The 14,932-nt window shown below is 54.6% G+C and overlaps 7 protein-coding genes across 7 annotated transcripts; all 7 read left to right on the top strand.

The window, feature by feature from the left end:
* Positions 1-473: 473 nt before the first annotated feature.
* On the top strand, positions 474-1,608 carry CPAR01_09177 (uncharacterized protein; the record flags this gene model as incomplete). The annotated part of the gene is made up of 4 exons (XM_060493442.1): positions 474-590; positions 660-790; positions 992-1,300; positions 1,347-1,608. The coding sequence occupies 4 exons, from the start codon at positions 474-476 to the stop codon at positions 1,606-1,608; spliced, it is 819 nt and encodes a 272-aa protein (XP_060347572.1).
* A 1,050-nt stretch (positions 1,609-2,658) lies between these two features.
* On the top strand, positions 2,659-5,511 carry CPAR01_09176 (uncharacterized protein; the record flags this gene model as incomplete). The annotated part of the gene is made up of 3 exons (XM_060493441.1): positions 2,659-2,997; positions 3,057-5,317; positions 5,373-5,511. Coding segments are annotated over 3 exons (2,739 nt in total), but the record flags the coding sequence as incomplete, so codon positions are not given.
* Positions 5,512-6,024: 513 nt separating this feature from the next.
* Positions 6,025-6,405, top strand: CPAR01_09175 (uncharacterized protein; the record flags this gene model as incomplete). Its single annotated transcript, XM_060493440.1, has 1 exon — positions 6,025-6,405. One exon carries the CDS (start codon positions 6,025-6,027, stop codon positions 6,403-6,405), a length of 381 nt encoding a protein of 126 aa, XP_060347570.1.
* Positions 6,406-8,600: 2,195 nt separating this feature from the next.
* Positions 8,601-9,781, top strand: CPAR01_09174 (uncharacterized protein; the record flags this gene model as incomplete). Its single annotated transcript, XM_060493439.1, has 2 exons — positions 8,601-9,056; positions 9,122-9,781. 2 exons carry the CDS (start codon positions 8,601-8,603, stop codon positions 9,779-9,781), a joined length of 1,116 nt encoding a protein of 371 aa, XP_060347569.1.
* Positions 9,782-11,501: 1,720 nt separating this feature from the next.
* On the top strand, positions 11,502-12,764 carry CPAR01_09173 (glucanase B; the record flags this gene model as incomplete). The annotated part of the gene is made up of 1 exon (XM_060493438.1): positions 11,502-12,764. The coding sequence occupies one exon, from the start codon at positions 11,502-11,504 to the stop codon at positions 12,762-12,764; it is 1,263 nt and encodes a 420-aa protein (XP_060347568.1).
* A 660-nt stretch (positions 12,765-13,424) lies between these two features.
* Positions 13,425-13,868, top strand: CPAR01_09172 (uncharacterized protein; the record flags this gene model as incomplete). Its single annotated transcript, XM_060493437.1, has 2 exons — positions 13,425-13,699; positions 13,751-13,868. The coding sequence occupies 2 exons, from the start codon at positions 13,425-13,427 to the stop codon at positions 13,866-13,868; spliced, it is 393 nt and encodes a 130-aa protein (XP_060347567.1).
* Positions 13,869-14,208: 340 nt separating this feature from the next.
* On the top strand, positions 14,209-14,895 carry CPAR01_09171 (uncharacterized protein; the record flags this gene model as incomplete). Its single annotated transcript, XM_060493436.1, has 1 exon — positions 14,209-14,895. The coding sequence occupies one exon, from the start codon at positions 14,209-14,211 to the stop codon at positions 14,893-14,895; it is 687 nt and encodes a 228-aa protein (XP_060347566.1).
* Positions 14,896-14,932: the final 37 nt, after the last annotated feature.

The following is a 14,932-nucleotide window of genomic DNA, read 5'->3' as shown; positions in this document are numbered from 1 at the left end:
TTGAAGGCTGACTGGAGAGCTGAAGCTGGAAGTTGGAGCTAAAGTTGGATGCCCTGCGTGATGCAGAGTGGCAGTGAATGAAAGAAATGTGAGGTATCTATCTGTAAGGCCAGAAGTATCTTGTGCGCAAAGTTAGACAAGAGAGTGACATGGAAGTGGGATCGTCAGTGCCTGCTTACATAGCTTCGGCCCTCCCTTCCCGTTCCCTACCAGTCTATCCGTAATAGGGGAGGTAGCTAAAAAAGAGCGTTTGCATTCCGCCTCTGACATAACAGCACAGCAGGTCAGGTACGGGAGTACTTGTGGAAATACAGGCAGAAGCACGAAAGGTAGGTATGTAGAAATGGAGCCAGGAAGTGCTAACCGACCTGAACCTTACCTCCCGTCATCTGCTGTGAAAGTGAGGAGGAGTGGGTGCGTACCTCCTTCCCTGCTCGGAGTGGAAGCAGGTGGTTTTTATTTTTGTGGACAGCATGCGTGTGCGGCGTGCCTCTGTGCAAGTGTGTGCATTGGTGCCAACAGCATTGCAGCGGCATTGGTTCTACCTAGTCTACCTACGGAGTACTGTATGTATGTATGTATGTATGTATGTATGTATGTATGTATGTATGTATGTATGTATGTATGTATGTATGTACCTTCCTGCTTCCTTACCTTAGGTCATCCAACCTGAGGTTACGAATACAACGACAGCGGAAGCAACAGCAGCACGACAGGGTCAGCATGGAATGACAGTGCAGGAGGAGGCAGTGGAAGAAGACGGGAGGAAAGAAAAGAGGAGGCGGAGAAGGTCAAGGACAGACTACCTAATTACGAAGCCGAAGCCGATGAAAAGACAGACAGACGTATCCGTCCGGTACCTTGGAGCCAATCAATTGCTGGAGGACTCATCACCTCTACATACAGCAGCTTGCCGTCCCTCCTCTTTCTCATCTTTCCCCCCTCACTTTCAATGGTTCGCTCGTAGGAACTTGTAAGTTGGTTGTCACAGGAAGAAGCAACAGCACAGCGCAGCACAGCAATGGACGCAAGCACCGTCGCCGAGGCCCCCTCCTCTTCTCCCGAGTCCCCCCCCCCCTTCTATTCGTATCGTGGCGGGTTACCCCTCTCCACTCCCACTCACTCGTGACCTCCAGCTGGCCGCGGACGTGGACTCTGACGGCGCGGTGGTAAGGTACGTGTACGCAGTAGTCACTGGTGCACCTGCTTTGCGGCCTTGCCATGCTCGCTCGCCCTGCTCATTCGGGGTTACAGGTTGGCTGGTCGCCGGTTGCTGTGTCGCTGGCAGGCCGCTTGGAAGGTAGACGACAGGGGGGTCTGTCGTCCACCCATCCACCCAACCTCAGGTACCTTAACTACCATAGGTATGTACCTCAACCCATCCACTCCCGCTTCAGGGCTCCCCTCCCCCCCCCCCTCTCCACTACATCCTCGGCCAGCAGGCCCAAGGATAATGGACCGCCGCCCAGCACCTCCAGTTCGGATCCCAACTCACACATCCCTCCCTTGCTCATTCTGATGGAGCCGGCCCAGCAGGCCCAGGTCGGATCTATTCTGCTGTTCTGGTGGCCCGGTGAACAAACACTGGAGCCCGTTCCAGTTTCCTAATCCCTCCCTTCCCGTCCTTCTTCCCCCCTCCCCTCTCTCTGCGATGTGTGCATTGTGGCCCTCCTACTCCTCTCCTCCCCCTCCTTCGTCCATCTCAGTGAGTCGCAGTGGGGTCCAATGTGCTTGGATTAAGATGAATAAATAAAGATACAAAAAAGTGAAGGGGAGGAAGAGCTGTAGCCGGATGTACCTCTCAGGTTGTTGTGTCGACCTTCCTTACCTGTGCTTGCCTGAGGAACCCTGCATCTGAGATACATTGCCTTAGGTACATCTGAGCAGCTAAAGGAAGTACCTACCCAACCCACCTCGACTTTTCCACCTTAGCTATCAAAGTATCTTTCCTCAGGTATTTACCCACCTGGCAGAGAACCATCGATAGAAGACATCCGGCAGTACGTACCATGCCACTTGCTGCTGCCCGCCTCTTTCCCGCCTGTTCCAAGTGAGGTGAGGCGGGAGAGGACACCCAAGAGACGGGGGGAAAGGTACTTCGTCCAATGTACCTGTCCCTCTTCCATTTTCCAGCTTCGGGCCATCGTCGTCCTTCTGGTCTCTCCCCTCTCTTCTCGCTCTCTCTCTCTCTGCGCTGCTCTCTGCGCCCTGTCTGGCCCCCCCTCCCCTCTCTTTCGTGCTCTCTTGCGCTCCCTCCCCCCTCCCCTCCTATCCAATGTGTCCACCCCCTCCAATTCACCAAGTCCCTCCCACTGTCGCAGTCCAGTGTCCCCACCGTTCTCACCAGAGACGCCTCTTTTCCTCTTCTTCTCCCCTCCTACTTTTTCTTCGATTCCCCCTCTTCCATTTTTCTCTCCCACTCTCGTGATCATCATCCATCTCCAACACGCAACCCAACGCGCGCACTCTTCGCCTTTCCCGGCCCATCATCACGACTCAAGCGCGCCTGTCGCCTCTAGACACGCCGCTTCAACACTGGCTACTCGCCAGCTTTTTCCCTTCAACCACACATACGTCCTTCCTATGACCAGAATATCGAACCAAATGATCAGCAACATCTACCAGTCTAATCAAGACACACTTTAAACTCCACGGGAGCGCGCCGAGCGAGGAGGAAACCCTAGGAGCCGGGCGATTTCAACCATCGTTTTCAACAACAAGAGAGCCGTCGTGCACATCGTCCAAGCCGTCACATCTGTTCGTCGCCGTCGTCGTCGTCGCAACAGCTGGCCCAGCCACCCGACATATCTTCAAAAATCACGACCACCACCCGAGCCTTCAATATGCCTGGCGCAAGCGTCGCAGTCCTTCCGACGTCAGCATCTTCGACGCCGGCCTCGCGAAAAGCCTCACTCGCACCGGAACGCAAGTACAAGTGCCAGTTCTGCAACAGAGCCTTCAGCAGGAGTGAGCACCGCAGCAGACATGAACGATCCCGTAAGTGCACCTATCTTCCCGGAACCCCTCTTCTCCCCTCCTCCTCCTACATCCCAAAGCTTCCGCTCGACTGGGAACCCCTCGCGACATTAAGCAACCCCTCCTTTCGACCTTGCCTCGATGCGTCATGCGACAACAATTCCACGCAAAGCAACATTCGTATCCAGTTGTCTTCACTTCGATTCATTTTGCTAATTCAACTCCTTCTACTAGACACCAAAGAGCGCCCCTTCAAGTGCATGAAGTGCCGCAGCACATTCGTCAGACGCGATCTTCTCCTTCGTCACGATCGTACCGTGCACGCCAAAGACGGAGGTGTTCCTCTTCACAGCGATGGCAAGAGACGTTCAGGCCCGAAGACGAGAGCTATCGGCGGCCCAGCCAAGACCCCCATGCTTGACCAGTCCGCGATAGACCAGATTGAAGCCGCTTCTCACGATGGCACCTTCGATCTCGAGACAGCCGCCATGCTGGTTGCAGACTTTCAACACAAGGCCGCCGCCGGCGCACGCGCAGGAGGCAGTCCATCGATGCCCTACTCGCCACACGCCATGGATTCGTCTGCCACCTACCCTTCAGGTGCCATACCTGTTCCCCAGTGGGAGAGCTTCATGTCTCAATCGTCAGAAGCAAAGGCGCACTCCATCGCATCATCAGCATCTGGCTCGTTCGAGTCTCAGCAGTCTTTCAACAGCACGAACACCATGCAACCTCGCAACGTTCAGCTTCCGCCCATCAACGGACAGACTTGTAACGGCCTCGTTCCGGCGCTGCAGTCCATGATCAACTCACTGCCAAACTCCGAAGCTGGTACGCCTGTGCCGCAAAGCCCGTTCGTCACCGAGGCGACCTTGTCAACTGCTGGATTCCGTGCCCCTCAGGTTGCGAGCGACGATGAACGCAACCAGATTCTCGACAACATCCGCGCGCAAGACACTGAGCATGCTATCCCCGATGGCTTCCGCCTCCCCAACCTGGCCTCTTTGAACCGCTTCTTATCAACGTACTTTGGGCTGTTCCACCACCATCTTCCATTCCTGCACCCTGCGTCCTTTGACTCGACCAAGGTGTCTCCGGCTCTGCTTCTCGCAGTGCTGAGCATCGGCGCGCTCTACGCATTTGACCAGGATCAGGCCTATATGATGCACATTGGATCCAAGGTGCTCGTCAACCAATTCCTGCAGAACAAGGAGAACTTTAGCTCGCGCAAGTGCCCTCTGTGGACGATGCAGGGCTCGCTTCTCAACATGATATTTGCCAGCTGGAGTGGTGATCCGAAGGGACTCGAATGGGCATGCTCTATCAAGAGTCTGCTCGCCAACATGGTTGCGGGAAACCGTTACGAGCTCAAGCTTCGTCAGGAAGCCCGCAACAGCGCTCAGCCTACCCGCAGCGAGTGGATCGAGGATGAAGGTTGCCGCCGCACCTACTACGCGGTTTACATCTTCTTTGGCCTGCTCACCTTGACGTACAACCACACACCGGCAATTAGCTTCAACGAGTTTGAGGACTTGCAGCTCCCTTCCACCGAGGGACTCTGGAACCTCAAGGTCACGGACGAGGCCTCTTGGCACGAGCATTTGAAGGCGTCGCCTGTGGTCACTTTCATGGAGGCGCACGACAACCTGTTCCAGGGAGAGACACTCAGGTACAGCGCGTTTGCGTCGCGGGTAATGATCAACGCCCTGTTCCTCGAAGTGTGGTACCACAAGCGCAGTCCCGAGGCACTTCAGGATGTTGTGACCGAGTACAAGCTCAGACTCGCGCTGGAGACGTGGGAGAAGTCCTGCGAGCTCTGCGAGCCTGAGAATGTTTCAGTCCCACTGAGTGCTCCTCACAAGGGACACCCTCTCATCTTCAATGCCAAGGCTTTGTACCGGAACGCCAGGACTCGCTTGGAAGTTGATCTGAAATCTGTGCAAGAGGCGCTGCGCTACCACGATTCCTATGAGGTCGCGGCTGCCATGTCAGCCGCGCGGGATCGCGTGAAGCGCTCCAGTGAGATGATCAAGGTCATTCAGGAATGCTACAACTGTATCGAGATTGCCGTGGTCCAAGGCGTGCGCTGGGTTGCACGAACTTCGCCGACTAACTGGAGCGTCGAGCATGCCTTGTGTGGTCTTGACCTCATGATTGTCCTCTCGCTCTGGCTCTACCGTCTGGAACATGACGAAGAGCCAGCTACAGAGGAGGAACTGGCCATGTACAACAAGGTTCGACAGCTCTTCGACAAGGACCTCGACGAGGCCTATGCTTCCCAGCTTAGCTCTGTTGTTGCCCGTCTGTGGGGCAGCATGTTGGACGAGGTCGTGGTCTGGGGGTAAGTGACTGTTATCACCCTTCTATAAAAGACTAGATGGCTAACAAGACTCTAGAATCACCCGACTTATGGGAGAATCCTTCCGCCTGCACGCACAAGCACTCGTCGGCTACCAGGTCGAAATGGAAGCTTCCTCGAGCGTGTCGACCCCTTCGATGATCTCGCAAGGGGCCGATGAGGATAGCGTGTACTAGTCACAAGATGATTGAACGATTTCCTATGTCTTTCCTTTCCTGAATGGTTTTTCCTTGCGCTTTTTTCTCCTTGGCATATACCTCTTCGTCTGATGGGTTTCGGCGTAACGGATCTGGAGTGGTTGATCGAACACTCCCTCTCGGTCTGAGGCTTATTCCCCTTGACTTTGCAGGGGACAGGCGTCACAGAAGAGAGGCTTTTGAATTTTTGGGATGATCATTACGCGTATACCGGCCTGCTCAGCTGGTCTTTTTAGTATCTTGTTTCCTTGGATTGGTTTTCCTTTTGAGCGTCCCAGCATTGGACATGGTCACGGCAACAACGGGGCAGGTAAACGGTGAAGGGTGGGGGGGCATTGGGTTCGGCACGGATTCCTGGGTAAAGCAACCCTAGGATATTGGGATAATTCGGGCCCTGCTCACGCATCCCAGAGACTGCCTCAGGGCACTGTTGGCTGGTCCAGGGTGGGCTTGGTGATGACTGTTGCGCGTTTGTTCTATTAGCTCATACTAATGTTTTGTGCTGCTGATATCCATTTCATCTTTCTCTTCTCCTTCGTCCTTTCTTCTCTGCTGATATTGCGTCTACTTGTTGATCTCTACTCTGTTCTCTCTCCTGCTTTTGTTATGCGCTGTTTCCTATCATTGTTATCTTTCGCTTCGCTTTGCTCAGATACCTTGTTCGATATACAGATTGCAGTATTTGCTTATCCTGGAATTTATGTCTACTCTGATTTGATCATCTGCCGTGTAAATTTGTCTTGGCATGAGCGGATTGTATGGGAGACAGATGCTCACCATGGCTGGCTTGGATGTGTACTCTCAAGACAAGAGAACCAACAAGCCTGGCTTAATCAGAGACGGGGGAGAAAAAGGTGTGGAGATGGTTCTTGAGCGCAAGTGTATAAATAGTTTCCTGTCCGTTCAGCATATTTATGAATATCACTTCTCATTGGCATTACATGATGAACTTCCTGCGCACTGGAGTGAGGCGACTCTGAGGTATTTATGTGTCTACGCCTTTGCTTGATGACAACATTCCATCATACATTCCACCATACGCGCTAGAGGGCCTTTCTACCCCACCAGAAAGTCCAGGTAGCTTGGCGACAAAGAGATCAACTTTTGACGTTGGGCGTAGGCCATAACAAAGAACTTGGGAAGGATGAGGTAGTTCGAGCGGAGCCGGGGCTGGACGCTAATGGGCAGTCTCCAGAGAATGAGCGGGCTTGTCATAAGAAGCAAGTGCAGCCATGGGTTTCGTCCTACGATGCTGGAGGGTGCAGAAAATTTGGTTGATGACGGAGGGCCCTCGAGACAGCGTACCGTGACGAAAGTTGCTGATGGAATTATAGTCGCTGCGTGGCAAATGGTGTCAAGCGACATCACGTCTGGATTCCTCATCTTCTTGCATTCTTATAGGACACGAGGCTTCTATCCTAATACATACTGTATTCAGAACTTGTCGCCAACCGAGTCCCAAGTGCAATCGCTTAGCTTCTGCGGCACATAGCCATTCTCTGTGCAAAGGCCATCATACAAATGTCCCGTAGTGTCGATTGAGGTGAATCAGATCAAGACGAGATAGAACTTGGGATAGCTGAAGTGGCGGCAAGAGAACTAACTGCCTCGTGATATCCACGATATACTGGGCCCCCAGGATAAGCACACGATAGAAGGCATGCTCTTTGAATTTGACAGAGCCTCTTTCTTGAGAGCTGATGGGCCAGCGGAGCTGCTTTCATTGTCTTCTGCTCTCTGAGACAGCCGGCAGCCCATCGGCGGGGTTTCTAGCCTAGTGGCTTTGACCTCTCACTCACCCCGCCCATGCCTTGACGAGAGATAGAGAAGGGGGGGGGGGGACGGCAGTGAGAAAAGCTTCTTTGGTCTTGTCTCCAAGCCCGACTTGGGGCTCCAGCATTGCTACGGCACTCTATGATCCGTCCAATCCCAAGGTAGAACGCGGTGTGTTGCGCGGGTTCCTGCAGGGCACACGATACGACGTCGAGGCGACACGACGTAACACCACATGTGGCTGGCTTCCGCCGGAGCGAAAATTCCACCCAGCCCAACCCGAAGAGAACTGAACGGGGGACAGTCAACACACACACACACTCTCTCTCTCTCTCTCTCTCTCTCTCTCTCTCTCTCTCTCTCTCTCTCTCTCTCTCTCTCTCTCTCTCTCTCTCTCTCTCTCTCTTTTTGGAAGTTCTTCTGCCCGTTCTTACCAACGACTCCCCTTCTTTGTTCCAAGCAGTCGCTATTCTTACCCGCGTTGTGTTTCAAAGCCGCTTCTGGCATCGCGGTGATGGTGGACGAGAAGCTTGAGACACCAGCCGTCAGTCAGGGCCACATGGTTCATCTTTGATGGGACTATTGTTTCCCTCCACTTGAACAACGGTTGACAACGATGCCGTTATATTCGAACGTCGTGTCGAACGTCGAGGGCTGTTCCTTTGTCTGTCTTTGATCCTTTTGCCAGCCCCTCCCCTTGGTGCTCCTGACTTCGAGTCCGTCCGTTGAACCAGTCCGTCTAGGGAGGGCTTCGGGTGTGTGTGATGGGTGCCTACATTGGGAAAGTTGGAGGGGAGGGTTGTATTTTCGGCATCCGTAGATGAAGCAGCACCCCGTTCAGCTAGAGGCACTGGCACGATGATTTGGTTGCACCGCATGGCCCTCCGCTCTCTAGAGCTACTACATAGTCTACCGATGATCCTGCCCATCCTTCGACTTTTTGTATCTGCCTGCTCATCCGTTTGTTGTTGGTGTTGTAGTGTTCCATCTTGCGCCGTTGCTTCGTCTCTGTTCTTCCACTCGCGCCTCATTTACCCTTATCTTCGTCTGGGTGTCACCCTTTGCTTCACTTGCATCCCGTCATCCTTTAGCCTCTCCTCATGTCTTGACTGTGTCAAAGACGTGCTTGGACCGGCTCTACTACTTCTCTGTCAAAAACTTTGGAGGATTGTACTACTCTGGCAGTAGTAGAGATATTCACATCCTCACGTCACTTACATGGTCCCGCAAAGACCAATAACAATCTCTCCTTACACCCACCTTCATACATCTACATATATCACCACATATTCACTATGAGAAATCCTACAACAGCGTGCCTGCTTGCGGCTAGCTTGCTCTCAACCCTCGTACGTGCGGCCTGCGAATGCGGGTATGCGACCAATATCACCGGCACCATGGAGGTCTTCACCGACCTCATCGAGACAGACTTTACCAAAGTCAAGAACATTACAAAAAACACGGACTGGGTCCGTCAAGAGTTCAACAAGACAAACACAAACGCCCGCGGACCCCTGGGAGAAAAGTTCATGACCGAGAACGTCGCCTCCGTCCACGAAGGGTCGAGCTCGTTCGGGCTCAGCTCGACAAAGGCCGACGCCGGACTGCAGCTTCTTGTCGAGAGCGCCACGACGAATGGCCTGGTGCCAGGCGCGGAGATCGACTCGGCGCGTCAGGATGTGCAGTATGGTTCTTTCAGGGCGATGATGAAGATCCCGGATGTTGCTGGGACATGTGCTGCCTTCTTCTGGGTACGTTGCCATTGCCACAAACCCCCCTTTACGTCTTATATCAAGTCCACTAACATTAAGAACAGTACCATAATGACACACAAGAGATCGACATGGAGTTCCTCACAAGAGAATTCAACTCGTCAAACAACACTTACCCCGTCAACATCGTCCTCCAGTCCCGTGCCTCGCTCGAAAAGGGCTACAATGCCGCCGACACGGGCAACTTTTTCAAAGTCAACCTCGGCTTCGACCCGACCGCGGCCCTCCACGAGTACCGCATCGACTACCTCCCCAACGCCGTCACCTTCTACGCCGACGGGAAAGTACTGGGCTCCATGAACGGCAGCGCCGTGCCCACGGAAGGGGGCCACCTGATCCTCCAGCACTGGAGCAACGGGAATCCGCTCTGGTCGGGGGGCCCGCCCAAGCAGGATGCCATCTTGACGGTGGCGTCGGTCAGGGCCTACTTCAACTCGTCTCTTGACGCGCGAAAGACCGACCACGAGGGCCGGTGCGCGGACCCGACAGCGCCGGACGCCGTGTGTATCATCCCGGATGCGCCCGACTTCTTCTTCACGAAACAGACCAACATGACCAACAACCAGACTGTTTCTGGAACGCCAGGCTCTGGTGGAGCAGGTGGTAGTGATGATGGTGGTGTTGCAGCCGCTGCTGGGACATTAGAGGCGCCGTCGTGGTCTCTGGCCATTGGGTTGTTCCTTTTGGGGATAGGGTTCATCTGATCTTTCGCTTTATGTCTTCTTCATTCGTCCCGGCAGGTTGGGTCTTCTCAGTCTTCATTTCTCGGGTAATGGGGGGTTTACGAATTCTCTTTTTCTTTTACCGGCATAGCATGAGGCGTCTCTGGGTCTTGTGTTTTGATCTGAAAAGGAGGGCAGGCCGTCAGGCGACCATGCGCTTCGTTCATCAGACGATGTTACTTCTTTACTACTTACGATGACCACGAATGATGTCCACTACTCGTTCCTACAAGACTACGTTCTGCCATTTGATGACTTGACCATTACGCTGTGATATGCCAAGGGACTTGGTTTCCCAAGTGAAGAACCGTTCTCATGATGAGGCGGGCGCCAAATGTGGCAGGCCCTTTGATCATAAAGGAGCTGATAGATCGGATGACCAAACAGTTCGTCGCAGAAAGGGAAGTTCTCTCAGATTCCCATCAACGACGTATGAGACGTCAGCTAATATTGCAACACTTCCGAGACCACCAAGGGCCCAAAAAGGCGAATCATTGCTATTCCGCGCTAAGCAGTAAGCAATAGGTTCAACACATGTAGTCGAGTAGCCTGTCATCTGACCCAACTTTTGACAGCCAGACGATCTAAACCACCGGCAATCAAGAATGTCTCGCGATTCCCCAGGAAAACGCGTCTCCAAAAATTGTTCCTTGGAGGGGGATCAGCCGCCCGCACATGCATGCGCTTTAGCCCCCCCTCCATACCCCAAAAGAAGGCACATGAACAAGGAGTGATCGACGACGAACTGGCCTCTCACCGTCCGCCTCGGAGGCTCCCGCAGCTGTTCAATAGCGTCGCCGGGAGTTGGGGCGCAACCTTCAGGATTACTCTGTCGAGTCAAGTTGAAGTCTCTTCATCCATCCCGAGCGGCGGGTGATCGGTTCCCACACCCCACAAAGGTTTCGAGAAAAGAGCCCGGACCGCGACGTTATTACCCCAGGCTTTGTGGTTCTGACTGCAGGATGCAGATATTGGTCAGTTACTCGGGTTCCAGTGCCGTGAGTGCTTTCCGGGTGGATATCTGGACAACCACCGATACCCTTTTGAACGAGCAATGCTTGTCTGCATCCGCACTCACCCTCCTCTCACTTACACGAGACGGGCGTGAAAAAGAACTGCGCCGCTTTCTTACACTCCACCAGTCCTGGAAAACTAAGGCATAACACCTCACCCAAGACCACGAGGATGAGCCTTATGAGGAGTCTACCGTCTGCCGGCCGAAGCGTGGAGCCGTCTCGTCACCAAATGAAAAACCGGGCAAGACAACACGTCCATTGCTAGTGGGGTCAAGAGGCGAACTAGTCCCGCATATCCATGTCGACGATTCCGTCATGTCCAGCCCGTGCCAGCAAAGGGAGGGAGAATCCAACACATCACACTTGCGCGTCGCGTATCCGTACTGGGCTGTTTATAACCAGTTCCGAGTCACCCAATAGTCACCTGTAGATCCTGTTGGAGGGCAGGGGGCTCCAAAAGAAAACTTGCACATGGCCACCCTAGCTAAGAGGTATTAGTCGCGCCTGTCGACGTTCCAAGGTACAGGCCCATCAAGCTTGGAACCGGAGGGGATCCCGCCTTGGATAATAAAAAGGCTTGAATCGTCATCCTTTGTCGGGAAAATAGCTTGACAGTCCTTGGCCCACCAGAGAAGAGACATAGAACAGAAAACACAGCAGCATATCAAGGCGTAAGAGAAGAAGCCATGACGAGATCAACCCTCGATATCGTTCTCCAGAACAATACGGGCTCCGCCAACGCCTACGCCTACGTAACCGGCCTGGACCTCAACCGCAACAATGCCGTCTTCCTTCTCCAGGCCGACGGCGTCACCGGCTACTACCCGAGCTCGCCCTCGGACATCCTCCAGGACGTCGGCGCCGACACCGCGATCCCGCTCGGCGCGCCGGGGTCGACGAAGAAGCTCACCATTCCCCAGATCGCCGGCGGCCGCATATGGTTCTCTCGGGACGGCCCGCTCAAGTTCTTCCTGAACCCGGGCCCGGCCGTGGTGGAGCCCTCGGCGACCAACCCGGCGGACCCCAACTACAACCTCAACTGGGGATTCTGCGAGTTCACCTTCAACAGCTTCCAGGTCTACGTCAACATCTCGTACGTCGACTTTGTCAGCATCCCCGTGTCCCTGACGCTCGAGAACGACGCCGGCACCGTCACCAACGTGCCAGGGTTCCCGAGCAACGCCCTCGACATCATCTGCGACAAGCTCAAGGCGCAAGATGCCGCCGACGGCGCGGGCTGGAGCAATCTCGTCGTGCGCACGGCGGACGGGTCCGCCAACCTGCGCGCCCTGAGCCCCAACTCGGGTATCGTCATGAACCAAAACCTCTTCAACGGGTACTACCAGCCCTACGTGGACGCCGTGTGGGACAAGTACCGCTCCGCCGACCTCACCGTCAACACGCAGGCCGAATGGGGCGACGTCAAGGGCCGCGTGGGCTCCGATAATCTCCTGACGTTCGGCTCCGTCGGCTCCTTTGCCCAGCCCGCCGCCCGCGACATCTTCAGCTGCAGCACGGGGCCGTTTGGCGGGTACCCCAATAACCAGGCTGAGATGGGGGCCATCGGCGCCCGCATCGCGGCGGCCTTTAACCGGTCGACACTGCTCATCAATGACCGGCAGCCCGAGGGGGAAAGCGTAGCCAAGTACTACAAGGACGTCCGGACGAACCACTACTCGCGCATTTGTCACGAGGTCAGCCCTGACGGCCGCGGCTACGCGTTCCCCTACGACGATGTCAGCTCGTCAAACGGCACCGACCAGTCCGGTTCGCTGTTCGACTCCAACCCGAAGCTTCTCACCGTTGGCATCGGCGGCGGCAATGGTACGACTGCCGCTGCGGCTGAGGCCCCGACTGAGGTTGCAACGAAAGAGGCTGTAACTGCTCCTGCGACAACGTCAGAAAAGCAACCGCAAAAGGAAGAAGCGCAGTCGCAAAAGGAACTGTAAGTGGTCGGCATCCGTATCTCGATGCAAACCCCCCTCCCCCCTCAGGAATTTGTAATTGTGTCTAATACGTCCCTCTCATTCGCAGCCGCCGGAGCAATACCAAGAGCAAGAGGCAGAGGCTGTGGGCCCGTGTGAAAGCCCTGGTGTAATAGGTCGATCGATCGATATTGGATTGCATTTTGGCGTGGATACTCGTAGATACCAGACAGTTGTGCGCATATGTAACTATCACATGTCACATATCATCATTCTTTCTTAATCAATTCATCAAATATTGAGCTTAAAGCCCCGACCAGAACTTGTGTTGTTTTGTTTGTGTCGCCGGCGGCAATGCTCCGCATGTCTCTGGCCATGGCAGACGTTCGGGCGCCCTTCTAAGGCTCGATGGGGAAACACCAATCCTGGCGGCGTAATCGCTGTTGAAACTTGAACGAATAGTCTGTCCGTGTCTTAGACAACATTCAGGGCCCGTTGCTTTTTTCTGCAGTAGTAGACCAATGCAGCGGGAGGAAACGCAGCGTTTGGTCGACTCGGACCCGGTCACTGGTGACGAGGCCTCCGAGAATACCCAATCAATGGTACAGAGTATAGACACAATAGTAGGCAGATGGTTTGCATCCGCATGTCTCTTCTGCGGTGACACCTCTGACAGCAAAGAAAATGGTTGACAGGGCTTGCTTTCGATTCAGCCCTTTCCCCTCTGGAGCTGCGACAGGGAAGCGAACCCGACAGATTGCCAGATCACGGCGTGCCGCCCCGGAAAGCGACCAGTCACCTTTCGGCGGGCACCGCAGAATGCAGAATCCCAGAGGGAACTTGAAGGAAGCGAAGGAGTGGGCCAGTCATGCAGGTGTAGGCCGCTGTCTTTCGGTCTCTCTCTTTCTCGTGGATCCCACCGGAATTGAACGAAGAACGGGATTGGGAGAGACCGTTAGAAATCAGCATGCAGCCGGCGACAGTAGGCTGTATTCGTACTAATTTCGTAGAAAAAGGGCTGGGCATTTGGCTGGGAAAGCGGAGCTAAAACAATTTCAACCCTGGCCTCAACTCCGCTGGAAGCCCTATTCGATGCATGCCGCACGCGAGCTGCAGCCATTCCCGTAGGTGACATGGGCGACATGCGGATACTCGTACGAAGATTCGTACGTATGCGCTCTCTCTTCTCCTTGAGGGCATTCCACGCGTTCAAGTCTCGACTGAAATTGGCGTTGACGACGACGAGTCACAGAGACTGTAATACAATAGAGGATAATGCCGGAATAAAAGGGGTACGTGCAGACCGATGGTCGATCGGGGACGGCCGTTGGATTGTTCCCGAGAGAGATTCGAGAAACACGGAAAGGCGGCAACAGGACCCCGGACCGCGGACGGATGGTTTGTAATTTGCTGCTCGACCGTTGGGACCGGTGACAAAAAGTCTGAACAAGATCAATAAAAACGCAATATGGATCAAACCTCGGCACCTAACTGGGCTCCAGAAGACCCCCAGGAGGCCCCAGTTCGGCGCTCACGAACTGTCCGTCACTGCAGTAGCTCCTCCGAGGGGTTCCAGTCCCGCGAAGCCCCCGGTCGGTCGTTTGTTCCGAAAGGGCCTAGACGCGGCCAAAAAGACGATGCGCAACAGTGCAACCCGCGGAAAGTGAGGTGCTTCTACTGCTGGCCTGCTGCAAACCAAAAGATGACAGCTGCTGGTGCGGCGTGCCGGTGCCGCGAAGAAGAGGCGACTAAGGCGATAACGCACACACATCCCGCTCTCAGGTCGTCTCCCCGTCCTTACAGGAGACGGGAGGGAGAAGGAGGCCAGGCTCAGGTTCACTCTCACTCTCACTCTCCAATCTCACTCACTTTCCTCAACTCTCTGTCTCCTCACTCCCCCACATCTCCTCTCTACACTCATCCTTCAGTCGTCCAGAACCTTTCGCGGCTCGCCGTACGGATACCTTCACAGGTTCAGGCACACAACGAGGCGTGCGAGCGTGTGCCACTCACACGTTCAACGTCCAATTGCAGACTGCAGCCGTTGTCCCTCCTGATCGACCACATCAAGGAAACCTGCCACCCCTCCTCGCCGCCGCAGTCCGTCATCTCACATTCTCGACCCCCAAAGGACCAGGGAGGATTCTCCCGTTGAGAGGATGTGACCGTCTTGTTTTTCTTTTTGCCCTCCC

Source organism: Colletotrichum paranaense (genome assembly GCF_030867605.1).
Source record: "Colletotrichum paranaense strain IMI 384185 chromosome Unknown Scaffold_7.1, whole genome shotgun sequence".
Classification (NCBI taxonomy): domain Eukaryota; kingdom Fungi; phylum Ascomycota; class Sordariomycetes; order Glomerellales; family Glomerellaceae; genus Colletotrichum; species Colletotrichum paranaense.
The sequence above is the reverse complement of the archived record's forward strand: the minus strand, read 5'-3'. Positions and strand labels throughout refer to the sequence as shown.